This window comes from Echiichthys vipera (assembly GCF_963691815.1).
Source record: "Echiichthys vipera genome assembly, chromosome: 8".
In the NCBI taxonomy this organism is placed as follows: Eukaryota; Metazoa; Chordata; class Actinopteri; order Perciformes; family Trachinidae; genus Echiichthys; species Echiichthys vipera.
In genome coordinates this window covers 26,720,401-26,745,532 of record NC_139833.1, presented here as the reverse complement: position 1 = coordinate 26,745,532, position 25,132 = coordinate 26,720,401, and the positions used below count along the sequence as shown (strand labels likewise).

Sequence of the window (25,132 nt, the reverse complement as noted above, 5' to 3'; positions counted from 1 at the left end):
CGGAGTTGTTCAGAAGTGACAGCGAGGAAGAAGAGTTCATTGGATTTAGTGATTAGGAGTGACAGATTGTTTGGTAAACGTATAGTATGTTCTATATGTTATAGTTATTTGAATGACTCTTACCGTAATATGTTACGTTAACATACCAGGCACGTTCTTAGTTGTTTATGTGTCATATAACGTACACTTATTCAGCCCGTTGTTCTCTATTCTATTTTTATTTTAAATTGCCTTTCAAGATGAAATGTCTATTCTTGGTGTTGGATTTTATCAAATAAATATCCCCAAAAAATGCGACTTATACTCGAGTGCGACTTATATATGTTTTTTTCCTTCTTTATTATGCATTTTCGGCGGGTGAGACTTATACTCCGGAGCGACTTTTAATCTGAAAAATACGGAAAACAGAATTAAACAAACTGAAATTCTTTCTTTATTTTGTTGATTTTTGATTTAACTTGGACTGTTTCTGTTGGAGAACATTATTTGGACCTTTTGGACAATTATTTAAAAGACATTTTCTCATGCCGAGTGTAGCTTATTGTGCAATACACTGATTTAAACTGAGTTTGCATTGTGGCTCTGATTATTGCTTGTATAATTGTGATCTTTCTGTCTTGTAAATGACAGAAAGGTTTACAGCCTTGGGGGCTGTAAACCTAGAAGAAACACTGACTACTGTTTGCAGAGACAAATAAAGCATTATCTTATTTTATGAACTGAACATGTTAAGTAGTTTTAAAGCTCAGCAGCTTTTACAAAAATATATTTTTATTTTGACTTGATAAGTGTTTTAATTAATAAAAAAAAAGAAATAATTTGAAGTTCCACGTTCTGTCATCTTGTCATTTGTTGAATATTTTATTCCATTACTTTTGATGTTTGAGTTTCCTGCCGTGGTATCGTTTCAGTATCTGTATCGAGATATTTTAGGCAGGTAGCTGCCAAACACACAACCAAAGTCAGAATTTTTCTATCTTGACAACACTACTCAGTGGATATCCCTGCTTCAACCCAAAATAAACTAGTTATTTGCAAGACCTGGGAGAGTATAGATTGAGTACTACCAATCAGAGCCAAGACAGACAGCAAGCCAGATTCTGGAACTCCATTTCACACAGTGACTGGTTGAGATTATCATGCCTGTATGACCTTTAATATCACCATAAATAAATGTAAGAATATATTTTTCATTGAAGTCTGTGAGTTTATTTTGCTTATGTATTAGTGTGTGTGTGTGTGTGTGTGTGGGGGGGGGGGTCTTCTTGAGCTATAATTTAAATTTAAGCTCTCAAGTACAGTATAATGTTTCTAATCGGCATAATAAGTGTCAGTAAAGTTCGGTAGAATGCTTTGAAAACTGAAAATGCTACTTCACAAACTAATTCGGAGTGTAGGGGAAGAAATCCATAAGTGTGATTGTTGAGTGTGCCACAAAAAAATGCTTACCGTGAGGGACAATCCACCAGTGGGGTGAAGGATCATTGTCAGTGGACAAAGTTGTTGTTGTTTTTTTTGTACTGGAAATGGAGAAAGGTGGCTGAACTATGAAAGGATATATTTGAAGTATGTTTGACAGAGTATGAGGATGATGGAGCTCCAGTAAGGTGTTATTATCATCATGATGATTATGGGTATGTAGCAGCTGGGATAAGGATGAGTATGTACCTGTGAAGGACATATGGGGAAGATGGTTGAACATAGGAGGTCATTTCTCACGGGGCTAAGATGTGTGTTTTCTCTGTAGTGTTAATCATTAAGTGGGAGCGAAGGACTGCAAAGAGGGGACAGAGGTGGAATAGAAGTCATATGAGAAGCCAGCGAAGAGAGTGAAGGTAGAGATGGCAACGATGACGAAAGGATCAGGACAGAAATCAGGTCTACAGAGAAAGGAGAGGGGGAAGGTGACAGGAATCATAAACATAGATAGGTAAAAGGTTTTTGGAAATCGTTTTCTGATGTCATTTATCGTGCAAGCCAAGTTGAAAAGTATTTGGTGGTGTCAGCAAGAGAGATTTGGCAGAATGTTTAGTCAGGTCATACAGGTGGTTGAGATGCGGGAAAAACTTTTTTTAACTTTAGAAACTTAGATTTTAAAGGTAAACACATTCAGTGTCGGTAGTGCTAATGTGGTATTTGATTGTTAACCCCCATAAAAAAAAAAAAAGAAAATCGAAGTGTCCTTGCTTACGCTGAAAATTACAACGTTTTGTGCAAAAACGGCTTACTATATCTTAAAATGTTAATGGTTTGGATGTAAGATACATAGGAGTTAGAGCCGATTAAATCAGCTGAAATTTATGTAGATTTATTTTCTGCAGCTTATTATTGGCATTTGTTTCCAAAAAAGTTGGGACAGTATGTAAATTAAAAAGAACGTGATGATTTCCTAAACATTGAAACCCCATATTTAATTGAAAATAGCGCAAAGACAACATTTCAAATGTTGAAACAGAGAAAATTCTTACGATTATATGCCCACTTTGAATTTGATCTAGCATGTTAGTAAGATGATCGGGTATAAACGAGCATCCCAGAAAGGCTGAGCCTTTCTATGTCAAGATGTGGAGTGGTTCACCACTCTGAAAGACTGCATTGGCAAATATTGCAACTATTTAAGAATTATGTTTCTCAACATCAGATACAAAAGAATTTGTGGATTTCATATATATTCATAGTGAAGGCACCATTAATGCCGAATGATGTATACAGGTTTTGCTGCCAAGTATACACCTTCTTTTTCAGGGAAGGCCTTGCTTATTTCATCAAGACAAAGCCGAACCACATTCTGCACGTATAACAACAGAATGGCTCTGTAGTAAAAGAGTCCAGGTGCTAAACTAGCCTCCCTGCAGTCCAGACTGGTCACCCATTGGAAATGTTTGACACATTATGAAATGTAAAATACGACAAAGGAGACCTCACACTGTTGGGCAGCTGAAATCCTACATCAAACAAGAACGGGAAAACATTCCACTTTCAAAATGACAGTAATTGGTCTCCTCAGTTCCCAAACGCTTACAGGGCGCTGTTAAAAGAAGATGATGCAACAGAAAGGGTAAACATGACCATGTCCCAACTGTTTTAAAACGTGAATTTACAAAAAAAAAAATTCTGTTAACATTTGAAATGTTGTCTTTGTGCTATTTCCAATTACACATTGGGCTTCACTGATATGCAAATCATTGCATTCTGTTTTTATTTATATTCTACACAGCGTCTGAACTATTTTGCAGATGGGTTATACTTTTATGAATGAGCACAGTGTTACTGTCTCAACATGCCTACACCCTACACAACCAAAAACACTTCATTGGATTTGACCGTGATGATTTTAGCCCCTTGACTCTTGAGTATGCATCTGCTCATGAAAAGCTATTGTGAATAAGTCTGACCATAATGTATTCATAAAGTCTGTCAACTAAGGCCAAACTCTATCTAGAGCAGGAAATCTGAAGGACGCTTGTAAAAATTAGATGCATTATTCAAATGGTCCTGCTGTTTGGCTTTCCAGAAGTAATTTAATCAACTGGTCCCACCATGGGCTTTTAGCACGGAATATACAATCATGCTTCAATTAGTTCTAATCTATTTCGTTAAAAAGAGAAAGAGAAAGTATAAGCTCTGAGGAAAATGATAATGTAGCATTTAAATGGCACAAACAAACCCTTTTTTTCCAGTGGACTGGAACACAATGGATGGAGTAAAATCAGTCATCAAATATGTACTTGTGAGCATTAAAGCAATCTGACTGCTTATCACGCTGAATTGAGTGTGACGCTTTCTATTCACACTTAATTATTTCTAAAATAAACAAAATTAAAACACCCCCACCGTAGATAACGGGGGGCGGATGTGTTTGTACGTCGCATCCATTTCCTGCGTCTTTTCATTTATCACTTATGCCCAGATATTTATAAAGTAACTGTAAATTCAGATATTAACCCATGACATTAAACCTGCTACTATCTTTTACGGTCTATGATTAAAGGTAAAGCTTGACAGGACATTACCAAGTGAAAATGACACTTTATTCCTCTGAATGGAATCTCAACTACAGATTTTGCACTTTGTTGCATTTTGTATATAGTCTCTGTTTAGGTCCACACTCAAAATATAATGTACAGTATGTAAACTCTATTTTTGATGTATATTTAATTCCCAGTACCTGTGATGACTCGGGATGTATGTGGTTCACATTTCACTGATGATATAGCTTAGTACATCATCGGTCCTGATTGTCTTTTGTTTTGTTAATAATAGCCATTCTATCAGATGTGAAGAGGTCTCTCTTTATACCAGAGCCTCTATCAATATGAAATTTATATGCAAATTTATTAGAGAAATCACTTGGGATAGGTTCATACAATAGCCTGACTGTGACAGAGTATTTCCAACTGAGGCCTGTGCTCAAAAAATCCGCTTTATACTGCGACATTGTTCTTGCTGATACGTGTGTCGCTGCACATGCTACTGTTTCGATACAGCAGTAAATACTGTGATGGCAGTTTTGAAAAAGAAACAGAGTCACACACACACACACACACACACACACACACACACACACACACACACACACACACACACACACACACACACACACACACACACACACACACACACACACACACACACACACACACACACACACACACACACACACACACACACACACACACACACACACACACACACACACACACACACACACACACACACGAGAATTATTTTTAATCAATCAAGAATTATACGAGTGGCAAAATCTCAGTTATTCCACCTCATTTCAGGTATTTCTAGAAATTCGCAGAACAAATGAAACTGCATTCATGACAAAATGAATTTGTTTTTGAAACATTATCCTAAATGAATGCAGCTTTTGACAGATGATAAAAGCTAGAATAATTAAAAGATCTGACACAGAACATCAGCTCTGTGGTTTTGCACTGAAAACAAATCAAGTAATTTATAACTGTTGAGGATTTGGGGAGGATTCATTTAGTGATTGATGTGTCAAACCTATCTTTCTATTTCAGACAGTGATGAAAATTAAAAACCCTGCTATAAAGTTTGTTGTTTTGTAGACTTCCTTGTTGCTGTAATACACTGCTGGAGGACACATATTGACACTGTGACAACAAAAGGCCAGACAGTACTTGTATCACCTACGAGAGCTGAGAGAAATTCAAGGTCTCTCAGAAAGCCTTCAATCCCTCTGCTCTGCTGCAGTGCGGAGAATCCTGACGATAAGCTTAACTACCCGGTGTGGCAACAGGTCCTCTCACGACAAGGTGGCCCTGCAGAGAGGATTGTGCGACTAGTTAAGTGCACTACGGGGACCTCGCTCCCCTCCCTGCAGAGCCTATACAATAAGCAGAGCTAGGAGGATAATAAAAGATCCCTTGCCTGATCTCATACACTGAGAGAATGTTTTTTTTCACGGGCCATCAGAGCCTTAATCAATGAACAGTACATTCTTAAAGGCCAAAATACCCAAAGACATGCCTATGTATATATTATTTAATACCTGCACTACTGTCATTTATATTGTGCTCTCACTTTATTTACACTGTTTACTTTTGACCGTGTTTGCTGTTTCATAAATATTGCCCATTTGTGTATATTTTTATCTGGTTTTGTTTTTATAATTTCTTGTCTCGTGCAACGCCTGGGAGTTTGACGCAACAAAATTTCACTATGTTACGACCCCGAGGTCGTGTGAATATTTTTCTATATACCCTTGTTGATGCTTAACCTCTTCTGTGCGTGCATGGTGGTCCTGTTCCATTGTGTCTGGCCTGATACGAGATGGTTTGCGGTCCAAGTTGTCGGTATTGGGGCTTGACTTCATTCTCTGTGAGGATCTGGCAGGATTGAAAGTGTTCCTATCCCCTGAATTTGTTTATATCCCCACCTTGGATGTGTGTGGTACGCCCTCTGTCCTCCCTGCATGCGCCATTACACATGCCAGAGCTTGTAAACTAGGCGCTGGGGTGCAGATAATGCCCGGCAATAATGTTGAGGTGTTTAGTAGATTATCGAGCCTCTCTTAAAAAAGAACGACTTAGAAACTTCACAAATGTACAATTATAGACGGATATGGATTTTTTTAGGGCCATTGCTGACAACTTTTTTTCATCAGCCTTAGCCAATGACCGATATAGACTGCCAATTTTCTTGAGCCGATATTTATAGGCCAATACTACTTTTGCTTCCTCAATTTACATCATACAAATTAAACAATGATGATATTACGAGTTGTTACGAGCAGGGGTGAAAGTAAGCCGGTACTGGCCGGTAGGGCGTACCACTAAAACATTTGGAGGGTTACGCCGTACTGTAAAGAAAAATATACTGTCTCTAAAATAAATTGCACTAACACACCTGCTAATGTCAAATTACCAGAAGCAACACGTTTTCCACAATACACATTGCATGTAAGTTGCTCTGAACTGTCTCTGAATTGTGTCTGAACCTTCAGTGCAGCGTTTCGCTCACAGCGCACGTACTGCTTGACTATCCTGCTCCAACATGCGCAGCTGGTTTCCAAAGTGTTTTAGCAGACAGACGTTTGTTGCAAAGTCTCCCAAATAAAAACAACATATACAGAAAAATATGTTGATGTTTTAATGTTCGTTTTTATGTGTGCAGTGTTTCCCTGGACAGACATTGCGAGCAGTGCATGCACGGCTTAACCAGATCTTGTGCCAACATTCGCAGCTGGTAATCAAAGTGTTTTAGCAGACAGACGTTTATTGCAAAGTCTGAGACTTTCACAGTAGCAGTGTGATTAAAAAGTACTTAAGTGATAAGACGTTCTAGTGAATGCTTGATAAGTAGACCATTATAAATAAGACAGTGTATTTTTCAGTGTGCGCGCGCCTGGTGCGTGGTTAGACCTGGGCATTCGGGGCTGTAGCCCTGGACCTCTGTGCCATCTAAAAAAAAAAAAACATAGTCCACGCTGACAAGTGATTAAGTGATTACTTCAGAATCAAACTTAAAGCAGACTGACTTGATAACTTCAGAATCAAACTTAAAGCAGACTGACTTGATAACTTCAGAATCAAACTTAAAGCAGACTGACTTGATAACTTCAGAATCAAACTTAAAGCAGACTGACTTGATAACTTCAGAATCAAACTTAAAGCAGACTGACTTGATAACTTCAGAATCAAACTTAAAGCAGACTGACTTAAGTATGTTTTTAAGAGAGATAGCTGTTCATAGACTGTATAAAAAGGAGATACTCTGAGATCTGTTTTACTACATGAGGGAGACAGCTAGCGGCTGGTGGCGCACCACAATCACTGGACTTTCATTTATTTTCTATATTTTCCAACGCATGACAATGAATTGACAATGAAAGTGGTTAATAAAATTCTACGATCACGTGTTTACACAAGCAGGTTGCAAAGACAAATGAATAATTGAGAAAACTAATTTGAATTAGAAATTATTAGGAGGAACTCGCTCCTCATGTTTACTGTAACATCAAACAAAACTATTAAGACTGATCAGGTAGGTGACATTATGTTTAACACTGTCATGAAAAATTAAACATAGAGGTTTTTCCCCCAAGTCAGCTACTATTCTATTCCTGTTATTAACATCTACCAGCACTATGGCAACCGCAGACTCTTTCAGGTGATAGTGTCCAGTTAACGGGTCACTCGTTAAACCCAAACACCTGTCGGAAGAGAAAACGTCCATCTGAACAGTGATGGCGTCTAGTTTGCAGTTTCAGGAAACCTGCAGTGGATTTAGCTCGGTCCACTTGACATCAGGTCGGTGCATGACAGTGTTTCTGAGGCTGTAGGCTGTTCTTATGTCTCATTCTGGCTGCTGGTGTCTGTGCTGACCTTTCCTATCTTTAACATAAACATATACCTCCTCAGTAGGCCTGCCCCGTTCTTTCCTTCTCAAACTACATCACAATTGCATTTTCATCTGCGCCATTTAAAAAAAAACCTGAACCCCCATCTGGGAAGGACTGACATCTGGGCTACAGCCCTGGGTGTTTTCATTAGCTAGCGACGCGCACATTATGCGCACTATTGGTCAATATGATAGCACCGGCAAGAAATAAAAACTACTTTCACCCCTGGTTATGAGTCTCAATTTTTTTTTAAAAAAGGGAACATTTATTGAACTTAAAAAGGCGTCTCAAGCAACACAGAGCTGCCTGTGGACGCCTGTCTGTAAATAATGCTGGGAAACAACTATACAGCAGCCCGCAAGGGCCAATACCGATACACCTAAAAAACTCAAATATAGGCCAGCTGCTGTATCGGTCAATCACTAATTATATAGCAATATCAAACCTGTCATATCTGAGGAAAATCTTTGAAAATGTTAATTTTAAGCAGATGAACGACTTCATACAACTGCTTTGGTGTCCTCCAGTCAGAATTTATACCACACCATAACACTGATATGGCTCTTGTAAAGGTCTTCAATGACATCCACTTAAACACAAACAATGGCAGAATTTTTGTCTTAGTATTACTGGATCTCATTGCTGCATTCGATACAGTCGATCACAACATATGATTATACTAGACTCTCTGGAACAGTATTAAACTGGTATTAATCCTACCTGAAGAGAAGGGACTACTTTGTGTCAATAGGTAATTACATATCTGAGCGGGCAACAATTACATATGGAGTTCTTCTACAGTACATGCTTCCACTGGCTCAGATCATGAAAAACAACAAAATATTTTACCATAAATATGTAGACGACATATAAATTTACACAACACTAGCACCAGGCCACTATATTCCAATACAAGTACTGAGTAGATGCACTGACCAAATCAACAATTGGATGGACCAATTAAACAAAGAAAAAAACAAAATAATCGATTCTGGAGCCAAGGAAGAACGATTAAAAGTTAGCACCCAGCTTCAACGGTAATGTTAAAAACCACAAACCAAGCCAGAAACTTAGGTGTAGTCATGGACTCAGACCTGAACTTCTACAGCCACACAATAACAGAGTCAACCTACTATCACCTAAAGAATATATCATGGAATAAAAGGATTTACAGTGGACATCAAGAACGAAGATTAGAGAACAATACTTTATTTATTCTGAAATATTGTTATTTTTTATTGTTCAGAATTTGACAGAATATCCACTGGGGCTATACCACTGCTGTATTAGCATATTTCTTTTTAATAACCAAGGCACTTCAACAAAAACCTTAATTTTGTGAAAAAAAGCAGCGAGCAAAATTAAGATCCCTCCCAGTTATTGGTGTTTATCTGGCATCTGGTGACAATTTACTTAATTGTTGGACACAGCCTACTTATCCTGTGGGCGCAGATGTGCTGAAGTCATTCAAAGCAAGAGCCTCTACACTTCCGAATAGTGTAGCCCTGTTTCTTTCACAAAATAAAGTTTTTTGTTGAAGTGCCTAGATTTTTTTTTTTATTAAAAAAAAAACCCAGAGGATTTTCTATCAAATTCTGAACAATAAAAAAAAAAGTATTTCAGAATAAATCAAGAATTAATACTTAAGGTTGATTCTCTAATTTCGATCTCCACTGTATGTAGAGTATATACATGTATATTTCTTGCAGTATTTCAGGTGTGAGCTTTTACTTTCAAACTTGTAGCACTGTGCTCTTACCTCAGAATGAACTCTTTGAACGTGGGAGTGGAGGTTTCCTTTCTGGGAGAAGGAAGCAGGGCAGAACATGCAGAGGTGAGGTTTCTCTCCAGTGTGTCTCACCATGTGAGTCTGCAGCACCACCTTCTGGTTAAAAGCCTTGCCGCAGTGTGTGCACTTATAGGGCCTCTCACCTGAATGGAAGGGAAGGGAAAGGTCACATCAAACACAGGTCAAATTGCCAGAAACACTGGTATCAGCTGTTCTGTGCATCGGAGAGCGTGGGGGAATGAGGCATATTGTGTGTGTGTGTGTGTGTGTGTGTGTGTGTGTGTGTGTGTGTGTGTGTGTGTGTGTGTGTGTGTGTGTGTGTGTGTGTGTGTGTGTGTGTGCGTGTGCGTGTGCGTGTGCGTGTGCGTGTGCGTGTCTAGTCTCCCAGAGTGATTGTTAACCTCTTCAGCATAAGGGCAGTTTGAAATTCACAGCACAGAGGAATAAACTCCATCCAGCATTAGTCATCCAGCCAGGCAACCAAACAAATTAACATATGAATGATATCTAAACAACATGTGGGTGGAAGCTACTGGCTACATGACCTGAACCCTGATGGCTGATCAAGCTCAAATCCATGAGGGAATATCTGTCATACCAATATTGGAATTTTACCCATAAAACATCTCTGTATGACAGCTGAGTGATGAACTGAGATGAGGTGTACAGTCAATCAGAAAAGCAATGCAAACACAGCAAACTGCTCAGGAGTTGGTGGCGATATGTCATGGAGTCAGTTAATCATGGGCCGATATATCTTCTTGATTTCCTGGCCAAAATAATTGTGATTCACGATAAAACTGGCACTTAAACACACTGGAATCCCTTAACTTTACATTTTGTTAAATGTAATTGGGTCACAGATAGGACACACACCTTTTTGAGTAAACAAACATAGTCTTAAATAAGGTAATCATAAATCATAAGGTCTCCCTGATTATAGAGATTGCAGTGCAACTGACTTGCAGTGGTCACAGAGAGCCTATAATTTATAAATAATCAAACATATATCTGTTGCTGTTGTGGTCAGTAAAAACATGCAGAGCGATGTTTATTGTACATGCAACACTTCAACTTTCTACTTCTTTAACAGGCTACATCAAATGATGGATTTTCTGTAAAACAAAATAAATTCTACTTGATTTGAACCGTAAGTCATGGGATGTCACCAAATTAAATTTTTTGTCAGAGGAAAAGCTGGGCATTAAAACACTCAAATCAGGAACCAGAACAGCCAGCTCTCTAGTACCTCCTGCTGCATCCACAACCTCTGGCGTTGGGACAGCGGGCTACAGAGCCCACAGTTACGACCTGGTGCCTGTGACCATCCACACCTAACAAAACATCTACTTCAGGTTTTGCGTAACCTGCAGGTCAACACAGTCCACACAGAGCTTCTACAATAATTCCTCTGAGCATGAATCATTAGATGGACATCAGATCTACTGTATGTAAACCAAACGCGTTGTATTTTCTGTGCTTTTTTACTTACCCGTGTGTATTCGTATGTGCCTAACAAGCTGGCTGGGCTTTTTGAAAGCCTTTCCGCAATGATGGCAGTTGTTTTGGAACCCGCTGCGGTCAATGTTTTTTTTGTAGTTTCTGGAACTAGAGTTAAGTGGCCTGCAGAAGTAATAAACAAAAACAAATCATTCAATTAGAATAATGCAGATCTTTATCTTTCTTTTGCTTTGTTGCACTTAACCCTTGTTGGATTAAATATGCTTTTCTTATTGAAAACATGTGTGTGCTGTAGGGAAAGAAACACTCAAATCATTTTTGTGTTTTGTAGCAACATTTTTTCTTAATAAAAAGTTCAAAGAAGCATTCTTACATCTTCTTAGACATAACACAGTGCTTTCAAAATGTACCACTCTTGAGCTTTTTATACTTTCTTGTGTGTTTGAACTGAGGCCTTCACCTAAAATTACTTTATAATACAATCCATTTTCAGTTTCACAATGGACAAACAAGAATTTCTGTACCACATAATTTTGTGCCATGCTTATTTGTCCAGTGTCGATCTATGGCACTTGATATGTCAGCTGTTCAGGTCTGATTTCCTTGCATGTTCTTAATACATTTTGGCTTCTAGTTTTAGATCAAACCACATCTTTCATTTCCACACATACAATTTTGAGTTGATAAAGCATCAATTGTACAAGAGGTATCCTCAAGAGCTGTTGTTATTGTAACTGTTATGCCTGCAAGGCTCTTTTTGGACCTTGGTCCTACTGTTTAGCTTCAACTAATATAGTTTAGAAATAGGCTATAAAGGGTTCACACGCAGCACTGAGGACCGTTGCTCTTGTACAATATAGGCTGCAAAACTGCCTGTTATAGGAATAAATAAGAATGCCATAGCAGATTGTGCATGTCCTCATGCAGCCAATTTAACCTTTTTTATTTAAGCTTTACTGATAAATATTCATAAAATTAAATGCAAAACATTGTCTGTGGCAGCTACAAGTCCTAATCTGGCTGTTAAGTCTGACGTAACACCCTTTAAAAATACGATGTCTGGGTCCAAATGCTCCGTTAAAACAAAACAGACAACGGCCGAACGTGAAATTACGATCACCTCTTTCGTCAATAAGAGAGAGGTAAAATGAAAAAAATGCATAAACAAATACAGTGTATTTAAATTCAAATGGCACTTATGGACGAAATAAAAGGATTTCATGGCATGTATACTGTTATAAAGATATATCTAAAAGACAATTAACTACTTATTAAATCACACATGCTTATATATCAAAAATTGAGACACACACACGCATGTACGCACGCATGCACGCACGCACGCACGCACGCACACGTATCTTTTAGCATCTGTCCTGACTGACAGGTTGACATTTGGCCACGCTAAGTCAGCGGATGAAGTGCTTTATCATCTACCTTACTATTTACATCCAACACTTAATTAGGCCATGATTTTCAAAATGAACATCGTGTTGTATTGAAGTAACTTGAAACTAACGAGACCATAAACTCTTAGGTACCTGTTTACTGAGGTCATAAATAAACTGAGCAGGCTCATTTTTCCATTGACTTCTATACAATCAGACTTCTCTTTGGAGCCAGTGGAGCCGCCCCCTGCTGGATATTAGAGAGAATGCAGGTTTAAGGCACTTCACCATTGGCTTCACTTTTTCAGGCCTGGAAGCTACGTCCATTACAGTCTATGTTACAGCTCCTTTACGGAACAGTTTGTAGAAGTTTACTCAGAATCAGACTTTATTATCTAAAAAAAACTCAGATCTGTTCAAACAACAGGGAACACGGCACTGCTGCGTTGTAGAAATAAGAGGCTTGGAGTGCGTTGGACCCGGAAATCATATTTTGAAAGGGTGTTACATCACGTCTTAACAGCCCGATAGCATTATCAAAGTGGTGGTAGACTTTTTAGACTGTAAATTTCCAAGAACATAGTTTCCCTTTTTAACTTCAACACATTTTGCACCTGACTTTGTTAAATGAAAAAAATCACGTCTGCAGCCCTGCCTGACCTCATCTTGACGTGACTCTTCATGTGCTCCTTGAGGTGTGCAGATGTCTTGAACTCCTTGTCGCAGGACTTGCAGGTGTAGACCTTGACGCCCGACAGCTCCTTGCGGTGCTCCTCCAAGTGCAGAGAGAGCTGGCTCTGAAGAATGAACTCATCTCCACACTCTGCGCAGATCAAATTCTGCAGGGTAGGTAGCATTGTTGGCAGAGGAGACAAAACAGAGAGATGCATTTCTTCCTAACGGGTATTGGATGCAAATCAGTCATGCTTTCATGTTCCATTGGTTGGCTTACAAACCTCCTCCTTTTCGTGCAGCATGACATGAGATTTGAGGCTGGCGATGCGAGAGAACCTTTTTTTGCAAACGGGGCAGGTGAATTCAGAGGTCGTGTGTGTGGACTTGTGGAGTGTGAGGTTGAACTCCACATTAAATGTCTGTGGGCACTGATCACATCGATGAGGCTGCAAGGAAGAGAGGAGAAGTTAGAGAAAGCAGTGATGAAGAGTTTAAGATCTCAAGACGTCTCCCTCTGCACTCATGTCCTTGCTGGAGACAGGAGTTACTGTAGCACCTAAAACAATGCGCTACCTTAACTGATGTTAGAAAATGCATTTGCTGTGGACCTGGAAAGCTCCCCATGATCTCCCCCTGTCGTACTTAAGTGTCTTCTAGAATCTTGGACATTTGCAAAACAGGTGTGTTAAAACACAACATTTCATCATTAAATAATAAATAATGTTTCATAAGTGGGTAATCTTTGTTTGAGGTGTCTCAGCTTGGGAGAGATAGGAAGAGACAGAAAGAGAGAAAACCCACTGTGATATACAAGTACAGAAAAATACCAGACAACATAAATAATTATTTACCATGAGGCTAAAATGGCCTTGATATCAAATTCCATTTCTATTAGAGGAGCTGACTGACTTAATTTCAAAGTACTTTCTGACTGCAAAGAAGGCTGAGAGCAACGCTGACACCGGCGAGTCTTATTCAGACTGGCAGACCCAGAGGCTGCTGCTCTTCAGCCTGGACAGAGTGCCAATGTGTGTGAACTTAAGGTGCATTTCCACTATGGTCGACTAACTGGAATGAAGCGGGTCTATCTCGACAAAAACGCACCTAATTTGCATGTGAGTCGCTAAGGAGGCCGTTTTGAGTGTTTTCTTCCATGTTACTTGTACATAAGTTGACGTTGTGAATAATACGGGCCACCTTAAATCAAACTACAACTATTCTGTATTTCTCTTGAGAAAGAACACACCACTGTATCACTGACCAGCTGCTCACCGGCGAACGAAACCCATTCAGAGTGATAAGTCACCTCTGGGGTCTCGAAAATCCCTCTCAAGATTTTTTTTGTAATGGAAACACGGCGAGTGAACAGCCTTTTGTAAGGGCGTGCCCTGAAACTTTATGAGCGGCCACACTATAGGGCTAGTGGAAACACGACTATAGTGGCCTTGAAATTAAAATGGCTCACAACTACAGGTGCAGCTGCAACTGAAGGAGGAGGAGACCAAATGACAGTAGTTTTCCTTACTCTAACATTCTTGTTAATAGCATGGAGGGATGAACCAAGCCCCTGAACATGCGCTTATGTGTGTGTGATGCGTGTGTGCATGTAAGAGTGAGAGATGATTTTTTTGGGGCTGCACGTGGATGGTCCGCCCGTACCTTGCTCCATGTAAAATTCATATCCACACAAACCAATCGCCCCAAGAGTAGCCACCAGAAAGTGTAAACACATCAGGGGCAGGAACATCCTTCACACAGTAACATTACACATACATGGATGGGAGGAGGGAATGGAAATTCAAACAAATAGCCACTCAAATTAATTTACTGACCATTACCAGCCAGTGAATACTGCAGCAGAGGAAATTGCAACTGTGATTCCACATCTATGAGAAGGAGGTGTAACATTTGCTGTGCTATTTGGGACTGTTATTGGGCACCAGAGAGACCTCAGTCAGGGGGATGGTGGTTGGACAAAACAACTTTGGTCCTTCTTAGCAAAAATGTTGTTATAGTTCTGCTTTAAATGCACTAAACCACCAAAATACAAAAAAGACCAGCAATGCAATACTGGCACATAGCAAATCCACTGTATTATGTCAGAAGCCTTTCACACCTACTGCACCTATGTACTTACCTCCCGCATTGGTTTTTCATTCATCTAGGAGTCAGACTGTGCCTTTGCAGCTTGACAATAGTTCCCACTGTACACATCAAGTCGTATTTAGCAGCAGTTTATCAATTCACCTGAGGCTGTGCTCCTTTAACTGAAAACACATGGTGGTACAGAATATTGTGACTCTGATGAAATGTTGCATAAGGATAAGTAAATGACCCCAGATGTGTTCAGTATAAACAAAATATGGAAGTGTGCGCACCACACGCTGCTGGTAACAGCACATTGCAGAAGCTTTGGAAACAGCTCAGCTGGTTCCAAATATTGTGACTGGCACATTAGGTTCAGATCCGTGCTGAAACTTTCAAATAAACAATGACATATATGGCAGCTTCATTTTTCGCTTTGTGAAAAATTATCTGAGATAAAAATCCACACCTCCAGCCACTAGATTGGCTCAAATCCAACCTGGAGCTGGGACACAGTTCTCCTCTTCACCTGCACTAAACTTACACAGAGATGTCAGGTAGAGTGTTGGGATTTTGTTGTGCTTTGTGAAGGTATTCCACAACAGGTCAACAACCTCACAGATGAAGCTTTCTGCTCCCGTAAGGGCTGGAACGCTGTCACCTCATACTGCTCTGGTATATCCTGTGGTGCCTGGCTTAGCACTGTGCAGAACTACCCAGAAGGTGGCTTTTTACAAGGCATTTGAATTTCAACTGCCGGTTGAGACGAGGCTTATATTAGTATTGTGATTCTACTGAAGTGGATGCGATTATACTTTGAACTGAATTGAAATTGAATTAAATATAGGTCAGATTCAAGAACTGAATGTGTGGAATTGCGGACACTTTTATGCTGTACTTACCTTATCGTTGCTTTCGTGTTCACGTAGATGCTTCTGCAGCTGGCTCTCAGTGGTAAAGATTTGAGAGCATATTGTGCACTTCTTGTCCTTGAGCTCTCCATCACTGAAACTTTCCGCCTTACTGTCGCTGGGATCCACATCTGATCGAGCACAAGAGACAACACTTGACTAATTTGGTTCAAGGGGCTTTCTAAAGTACCCAATTCTGTGCATTTTCTACTATATGTGTTTTAAAAAAACTGTGAATCAGTTTCTCTAAGTGGGAGTAGGTTTCAGAATTAAGTGGAATAGTCTAATTTTACTAAAAAAGGAATAATCCTAAATAATGTATTACAATGTTTTTCTTTTTATGTTGTTTTGTTTTATTATTTCAATAGGAGTCCCTCTTCCTGGGGTCCATATAATGTAGGCCTATTAGTAAAATTGTCCAGTACAATACTGAACAGAAGGGCTTGATCTATTATTGGAGGCTGACAATTATCAAACAATCTAACAATCACAGCAATAGTTCCGAATTGAGCGCAGTGCCATTTGTCTTGTATTTAGTAATAAGTTTGACTGCTAAAAATATAATGTAGTGTTATCCCTTAAATTTATGGTTTGAAATAATGAACTTTAGAGCAGTGGTTTTCCAACTGTGCCACGCCACCAGCTGCCTGGAAATGAGTCCTACTCATTATGATTTACTCTAGGTGTGCCTTGAAATACTGGTCTTAATGTATGGTGCCTTGTGAATAAAAACATGTGGTCAACGACACTTCTAAAAGGCAGGTATGTGTGCATAATGGAGGTTCACTTGCAAAAATAAAGTTTTTAATTAACCGTTTTTGCCTTCCAAAGAAAAAAATGTGGTTTCTCTCTTAGCTCGCGCACAAACAAATGCATGTGCAGTCTCATGTAAATGCAGTTTCTATCAAATGCTGTTTTGGTGAACCTGCTGGCGTGTGATATTCAACAGTTTGGCTTCTCACGCCCATCTAAGCCATAACGGTCACAGGAACTATGTGAGAGACTTAACGTTATAGGAAAGTACTGTTGTTTTTTATTCCCAACTATCGTTACCTTCCATCCGTGAGCGGAATCGTGTGGTTAGCGTAACATTATCATTCAATAATAATAACTATGCTAATCATCACATTCCGATGATGACAGCAGTGCTAGCACATTAAATGCATTCCGACAACAGATCACAACACACAGGGTCATGTCAATACGTGAACGCGACAACGTGTTCTGGTCACACACCACTGCTCCATCAACACTGCCTCGCTACAGCCTCGCAGGATCAAAATAACAATGGACAACATTTTGGCGTGTTAGCCTCTAGGCTAGCGGTAGCAAAGCGAGCTAGTTAGCAACAACAAGCTAACGACATTATACTAATAAACAAAGATAAAATGTCAAAAACCGTACATTGACTAACACTACACTAGCCCTAGGTTCTTCCTCTCGTGGACACCAATTTAGACTGGAAGCCAATAAGAAGAGCCACCGAAACGTTATTAATATCATTCCGCCTCAATCACTCCTTCGCCGCACAAAGCAAAGCCCACCCGCAATACTATATCCGGGGACTATATACACTACATTGAAGTGTTATTATATAAGATACAGAGGTGTTTGCCCAAACAATAGCGGGTTATTTGGATAGCACTTAATATGTATTTTTTATTCGTTGCATTTTGGTACTTGTTACCTGTTTCGTCGTTGCTTTTAACTCTCAGTTTGCGAGGCCGGCCCCGCGGCATAGTTCCAGTACTCAGGACGGGTGTGCTGTGAACGATTTGCTTTTCAAAATGGCGACTCGGTCATCTGTAGACAGCATCGTACCGTGCCCATGAAAACACACATCTGCACGGAGTAGGGAGACATCTACCGTTTGGTTTATTGTACATGCATCTTCAGGTACAACAGAAAAATTACTTTTTGGTTTGACTGACAAGTGAGCTACTTCATTATTATTGTTAATAATATACAGCCTATTTATAGAGATATTATTTTATATATTTAGTCCATGTATAGTGCCGGTTTAATTCTGTCATTCTGTACTGTGGACTCTCAAGGGCCAAGAACGACCCACTTTCTGTTTGTTGGTTTGAGGTAATATGACTTAAAGTGAATAGTGTGGCAATATGCACCACTGAAGCACATATAAATGACTTAAATTATAAGGCCCTACTTGCTCTGTCTACCATATGCCAAAATTAGGCCCCCAGTGCATATTTCTTAATAATTTTTTGTTTGCTTAACCAGGGATTTCATAGGGGCCCATTGCTCATTACTCCATGATTCCCCAACAGGTTTATCCAGCCATGTAGACCAGGGGTGTAAAACTCCAATTCACAGTGGGCCAAATTTAAAAACTCGGACAAAGTTGCGGAACAAGCTCAATATTTATGACAAAAAAAAAGACTGCAAATGTGCATGTTTTCCCTTCTCTCCAGATGTGTAATGTTGAACCTTCAGTGAGGGTCCTTGTGCTTGGCGTGGTGTTTCTTATGTTTTATTCTTTCGTTACCGCCATGGTGGCTCTGCAGACAAGACAAACCGGTCTTTACATTCATAAACTGATAATCTGCCTCCCACCTGTGTTGAAAGCTCCTGTTTTCCAACTTTCTTTTGCCCATTTTTGGGGAGGGGTGGATTAAGTTTGTCTGCAGAGACTGGTAGCATGGATGCTCATGTTTGTTAACAGAAAAGTAGATGCGTATGTGCTATATACTCGCAGACCAGCTCTCATAGACCTTGATATGATCTTGCGGGCCGAATATAATTATGCCGCGGGCCAGATTTAGCCCACGGGCCTGAGTTTGACACCCCTGATGTAGACTATTAACACCTCCTATCAGAAGTAGGCATTTGAAAGTGAACATGAAAAAATGCCACACAAAAAGGATAGCACAAGCGAAAAAAAGCAATGAGGCATGATGTTCTCAAATGTAAACATTTTAGATGTTGATGAAGCATAGTTTGATCCTCTTGATCCCCCCCCCCCCACACACACACACACACACACACAATCACACAATAAAATAGATAAAAAAGACATTGTCATTCTATTAACTCTATTATGTTTATTAAGCTAGAGAGAAAGTAACCTAGTGTTACAAACACTGTTATTTAATTCCCAAGGGAAACGCTATTTGAAACTTCTTGATTTAGCCTACTATAGAAGAAACACCACACAGTATATAAAAAAATATTGATTGCCTTGATTCATAATGTATGAGATATAACTGCCATAGGAAATAGGGATGACATAAAGTGCTGTGTGAAAAACTGAAGATAAACTCACCCATGACATAGTTTAAGTCCCATAGGTATATCAGACATAAAAATATCAAATGTGATATGTTAGCTTTGCACTCACAACTGAGTGCCATAGACAATATATTGATTTTTCACGAAGGTATGAGGCACATTGTCAAATGACTTTATTGTGCGTTAACACCAGCAGAGGGAGGCAATGAGTTACGAATGGCTTTGGTCATTTATGGGCCAATAATCCTGGAGATACCAACAAGCTGACTGTGCTGGTGTTCCTGTTTAGGACTGTGCTGCTGATTTCAGCTGCTTGAAACACTGTGTTTCAATCAGATCTCCTCAGGACTGAATGAGTTAATGACTCCCAGCAATTGGTATGTGGTGAATATCCTACCTAACACTTGAAAGTGATCTGACATTCCAACCGAAAGACACCCACACATAAATGCACACATGATGACTTGTTTTGGGCTAGATCCATGTCTCATTTTAAATGTTTTTTTCCTTGGACGTTTATACATCTTTTTTTATACATTCACAGCAACAGGAAGTGAAAAGAATGTATGCTTTCAGTTCACACAAATAGGTGCTCTAATGGAATACGGACCATTAGGTAACAGAGCTGTGTGTTAAAATAAAGGAAGATTTGTGTTAATGATTGTGTTATTATACGATCTTATTTCATCCTGACCCCTTATTAAAAGTAGGCTGCTGTTTGTTTTTTTCCCAGTGTAGTAAATAAAATTAAAAAAAACTAAAATACCTGGGGAGTTTGCATGTTCTCCTCGTGGCTGCGTGGGTTTCCTCCGGGTACTCCGGTTTCCTCCCACAGTTCAAAGACATGCACGTGTTAGGTTAATTGATGACTCTAAAATTGCCCGTAGGTGTGAATGGTTGTCTGTCTCTGTTCGTCTCTATGTGCCCTGTGATAGACTGGCGTGCTGTCCAGGGTGTACCCCGCCTCACGCCCGATGTCAGCTGGGATCGGCTCCAGCACCCCCGCGACCCCGACCCCGGGATAAGCGGTTGAAGATGAAGATGAATAAAATACCTGGGGCGCCTAGGCCAGCCTGTGCATTAATCCGCTTCTGTCTGCACGTGTGATTGAGTGTAGTCGTATCATTATAAATTCAATCTTTGCTAATTACCCTAAAATAACACTGGTTAAAAACCTGTATGTTCCTACTATTATCAATGTACACACAGTTGCATTGGAAAAAGCAATACCCATTTCACATTAGTCTACTACTAAAACTGCTGGGACAATTGTTGAGCTGGATGACTGACCTCCAATATTCCATTCAGAACATGATGGCCAGAACTGGATACTACACACTAAACATACTGTATCTCATGTGCCATATACTGTAGTTGCATTCTGCGTAGTGTATAAGCTATTGTATGTAGTGTAATGCTGAAAGGAGAACAAATCCTCCCGTATACAGTTTATGTCCAGTTTGAAATTAAAAAAAAAGAAATAAATGGGAGTAATACACGCTTTGCCTGAGCAGGGAAATTAAAGCCACCCAGTCCGAACATTTAAAACAAGAAAAACAAGTCTGACTTCTCAAATATGAACAATTCCACATACATACAAACACAAACCAGGATTGTGTAAAACTCTAGCATACTATCATGCCCGTAAATAGAGGTCCATCTGTGTGGATGTATCTTTAGCAGGACGTAAATAAATCATACTATATATGAACCTGATTGCCTCAGCAACATTTCCCTGATAAAGGCCTACAGGTGGAAAGCTGTGACTCTTTGCTGTGTTTCTAAAAAAAGGGGAAGTGAGCCCCTTGACTTTAATTGAATAAGCAACCAACCAAATGCATGTTCATAGTATAAGAAGAACATCTGTTCCTGCCATGCCGCCAGTTACTCTGCCTGTCCCCTCGCGGCTGCACAGGCCACTGATCTCACCACTGAAAACAAAAGACTGGACATTACTCTGACCTTGTGGGATTCTCCACGCCCCTCTTTCCTCCCTCTCCTTTTCTTTTTGCTCTGCGGGCTGCTCCCTTTCCTCTCACCGCAGTCAAGAGGAGAGTGATCAATCATTAAAATTGTCATGGACTCTTGGAATGGGCTTGTCAGGAAGCCCACCTCTGTAGGATTCATGCTAAACTCATGTTGTGGAAAACATGCTGAGAGCGAGGGAGAGTGAGGGAGCTGCTGTTGTTGAGTCACATCTCTAGCCTTGTCATTCATCCTAACAAGCCTCACCAACAGCACTGACATCAATGATACTGGCTGCGCCTTTCCACAGACAAGGCTAGACATGAGTCAGACTTGAAAATGTGGTGCTTGTTTGCAGCACTTTGCAGATGAGGTATCTAGTGAAAAGCTACTTTGCAATCAGAAGCTTCTATTGCAAATGAATGACACCAAACTGTTCACAGTTAGAACAGTAACAACCATTGCCTGGAGGGTGTCCTTGCTTGATTTTGACTTGTACATTCCCCTTTTCAAACCAGGGCATTGTTGTCTCCAGATTCAACACCACCTCACCAGAGGCAGACAAAGCCTAAGTCAGACTCCCATCTCAAACAAAGAATAAATTCAGACACAATGTTCTCCATACTATGTAGCACGAGGCCGGGCTGTATATTCCATGATGACGCAGGGAGACGAGTGACAGGCCTCACAATGACCCTTGGAATGACCTTGTTCTGTAACATTTCACATCCTGCCAGTGTTTCTTCTCCCAGGTGTGGTAGTCTCCCCCTGCGCTGTCGGAAAGCACTGTCCGGATCCATGAAACCAATCATTCTTCGGCATCATGGAAACAGCATCTGACAGCCGTGGTCACCACGGGTGCCCTCCCCTGTGACCATTCTCATCAGGGGACTGAGGAGGTAAGGCCATGGTCAGCAACACCCTCTGGTCTTCCGGGTTGATGCTTTAGTGAAGAAACTTTTGACCATGCAAACGATTTTCAGGATTTATTGTGAATATTCAAGACGCAATAAAGATAAAATACAAAAACCTTCAATGATTGGTAACAATTAAATGGAGCCCAGAAAAAAAGCAGTACAAATAAGCTAGAAACTAAATATGTAACATCTTGCAGTCAGTAATTGACACTAGAGTTATTAAGAGTTATAATGAGATATTGTTAACAGCATGTAGGTTGTGCAAAATAAGCAGAGCGATTAGAGAACAATGCGTATGGTTTTAGAATATCTGAAAATATAAAATGTTCATATGCATTTATGTGCAGTATGCACTGTAGAAGCATTCTAATGTTTTTTATGTTATTTATCCAAAGTGTCTTGGTATGCAGGTGTGTATTTTAATAACTGCTGAGCCACAAAGCTCAAAATGAAAATAAAGTCAAATAAAAACTGGTAGGTGTGACAGAGTTGGTGTGATAGTAACTATTAGGTTGTATTTCCACCTCCCATTGTTCTACACTGGGCTGTCCCTGCCTACCTTTGTCTTTTGTCCTGTGCAATTTTCTGTCAGCATACTGTGGAGTGGGATGTGGAGATAAGGGAGTTGTTTCTGCATATCTACCGTTAAGCTTCCCACTGGGTGTAATTGGGAAAAGAGGTGTGTGTGTGTGTGTGTGTGTGGGGGGGGGGGGGGGGGGGGCATTACACAAACAAAACCGTGCAGCCACTCAAAAAAGGTACACACATTAATGCAAAGTAAATGTGAAAAAAAATCAAGCCAGATTCACGGTAACCTGTGCTGGAGAGATGAAATAGCATTGCTGGAGTGTTTTGTAATCAATAATGCATGGCTGTCCATCTTCGGAAAAGAGAAAGCCCCTCCAAACACACCAGAGGCATCAGACACTTTTCATTTCATGCTGAAGGTCAGCAGAGCAGCATGGAGGTCCCTACAGTGCACAACACGAGGAAGTAAACATGTACAGAATTTTTTTTTTTTTTTGCATTCGCTCCTTCCATACTCAGATTCCTGTTTGTATGCTGTCATGGAGGGACACTTGTAATAGACACAAATTTTCTGATTAAGTGCTTATAATGTAATTAGGGTTGTCCCAAGCTAGTCGTGTAATCTTGTCAAGTGAAGTACAGCAAACAACACTTACATGTAGAGAGGTAAGTACTTTGTTAGTTATCCAGCATTATAAGGCACAAACAGGGTACCAGTAGACTTATCAAATAGACCATTTTACTCTTAAATGAACATTCTAAATGTGCATTTCCTGTTGCGTTGTATGTGAATAGCATCTGCTGACAGGAAGTAAACAAGGACCCAGGCCGCTGCAAGGCAATGGAATTTCATTTCACAAAGCTGCGCTCCATTCCACAGTGTACACAAATTGTGCTCCCTGCCCCCGGTGACGACTCCCCCTCCAGTGAAGTGATGAGTTCTTCCCAGTTCACTTTGAACTGAGCGTTGTTTGCTCCCCGTGGTTTGGAATCTTACCTAACATGGCAGAATACCCTGTGCAGCCCACTTCACAGGGAGCTACTAGGGGAATGGAAGCACATCCTAAGTCATGAAGCGAATAGAACAGAATAGAATAGAAGTACTGTACCTGATACTTTAACTTGTTTTTATAAAAAGTAAAGATTTACAATCTTATTTTGTTGAACAGGTACTCAGTAATTTAAATCATGTTTACAGTGTAATTTATTTCCCTAAGTCCTGCTTGAACAAAAAGTTTTACCTCCTTATTCCCTTACCTTTTCTCTTCTTCTCTTACACTTATCCAACCACAATTCACATGAAGTAAATGAAAACAGAATACAATGATTTGCCTTTATTCAGTTGACACTATTACACTACAAAGACAAGATAATTAATGTTCAAACTGCAAATATTCACTCATTTTGAATTTGATGCCTGCAAGTTCCAAAAAAGTTGGGACAGGGGACACAAAAGACAGGGAAAGTTGAGGAATGCTCCAAAAAACACCTGTTTGGAACATTTCACAGGTGAACAGGTTCATTGGAAACAGGTGTGTGTCATGATTGGGTATAAAAGGAGCATCCCTCAGTCGTTCACGAGCAAGGATGGGGCGAGGTTCACCACTTTGTGAACAACCGTCTGAGCAAATAGTGCAACAGTTTAAGAACAATGTTTCTCATAAGAACATTATTCCCCCCATCGTTCTGTAGAGGATATTACCACGTGGGCTCAGGAACGCTTAGTGAAACCATTGTGAGGTAACACAGTTTGTCGCTACATCTACAAGTACAGGTTAAAACTCAGGTTACCATGCAAAGTGAAATCCATACATCAACAACACCTAGAAACGCTGCAAGCTTCTCTGGGCCCGAGCTCATCTGAGATGGACTGAAGCAAAGTAGAAAAGTGTGCTGTGGTCTGAAGAGTCCACATTGACAAATGTTTTTGGACTCATGGACGTCGTGTCCTCTGGGCCAAAGAGGAAAAGGACCAGTGCAAAGTTCAAAAGCCAGCATCTCTGATGGTATGGGGGTGTGTTAGTGCCCATAGTATCATGGGTAACTTGAACATCTGTGAAGACACCATTGATGCTGAAAGGTACATACAGGTTTTTTTTCAGGGACATCTGTGCTTATTGCGGCAATACAATGCCAAGCCACATTCTACATGTGTCACAACAGTGTTGCTTCACAGTAAAAGAGTGCGGCTACTAGACTAGCCTGCCTGCAGTCCAGACCTGTGTGCCATTGAAAATGTGTGGTGCATTATGAAGCACAAAATACAACAACGGAGACCCCTGACT

At 40.1% G+C, this 25,132-nt stretch overlaps 1 protein-coding gene across 1 annotated transcript in view; it reads right to left on the bottom strand.

Moving 5' to 3' along the window:
• znf236 (zinc finger protein 236) overlaps positions 1-17,924 on the bottom strand; it is a gene marked incomplete at its 5' end in the record, with an annotated part of 67,156 nt that extends 49,232 nt beyond the window's left edge. Inside the window, 6 exons of the mRNA XM_083917956.1 lie at positions 9,636-9,808; positions 11,158-11,288; positions 13,175-13,353; positions 13,471-13,635; positions 16,177-16,316; positions 17,873-17,924. Of these exons, the coding sequence (XP_083774082.1) occupies positions 9,636-9,808; positions 11,158-11,288; positions 13,175-13,353; positions 13,471-13,635; positions 16,177-16,316; positions 17,873-17,924 (840 nt within the window). The remainder of the gene's footprint in view (positions 1-9,635; positions 9,809-11,157; positions 11,289-13,174; positions 13,354-13,470; positions 13,636-16,176; positions 16,317-17,872) is intronic.
• Between the last annotated feature and the right edge of the window lie 7,208 nt (positions 17,925-25,132).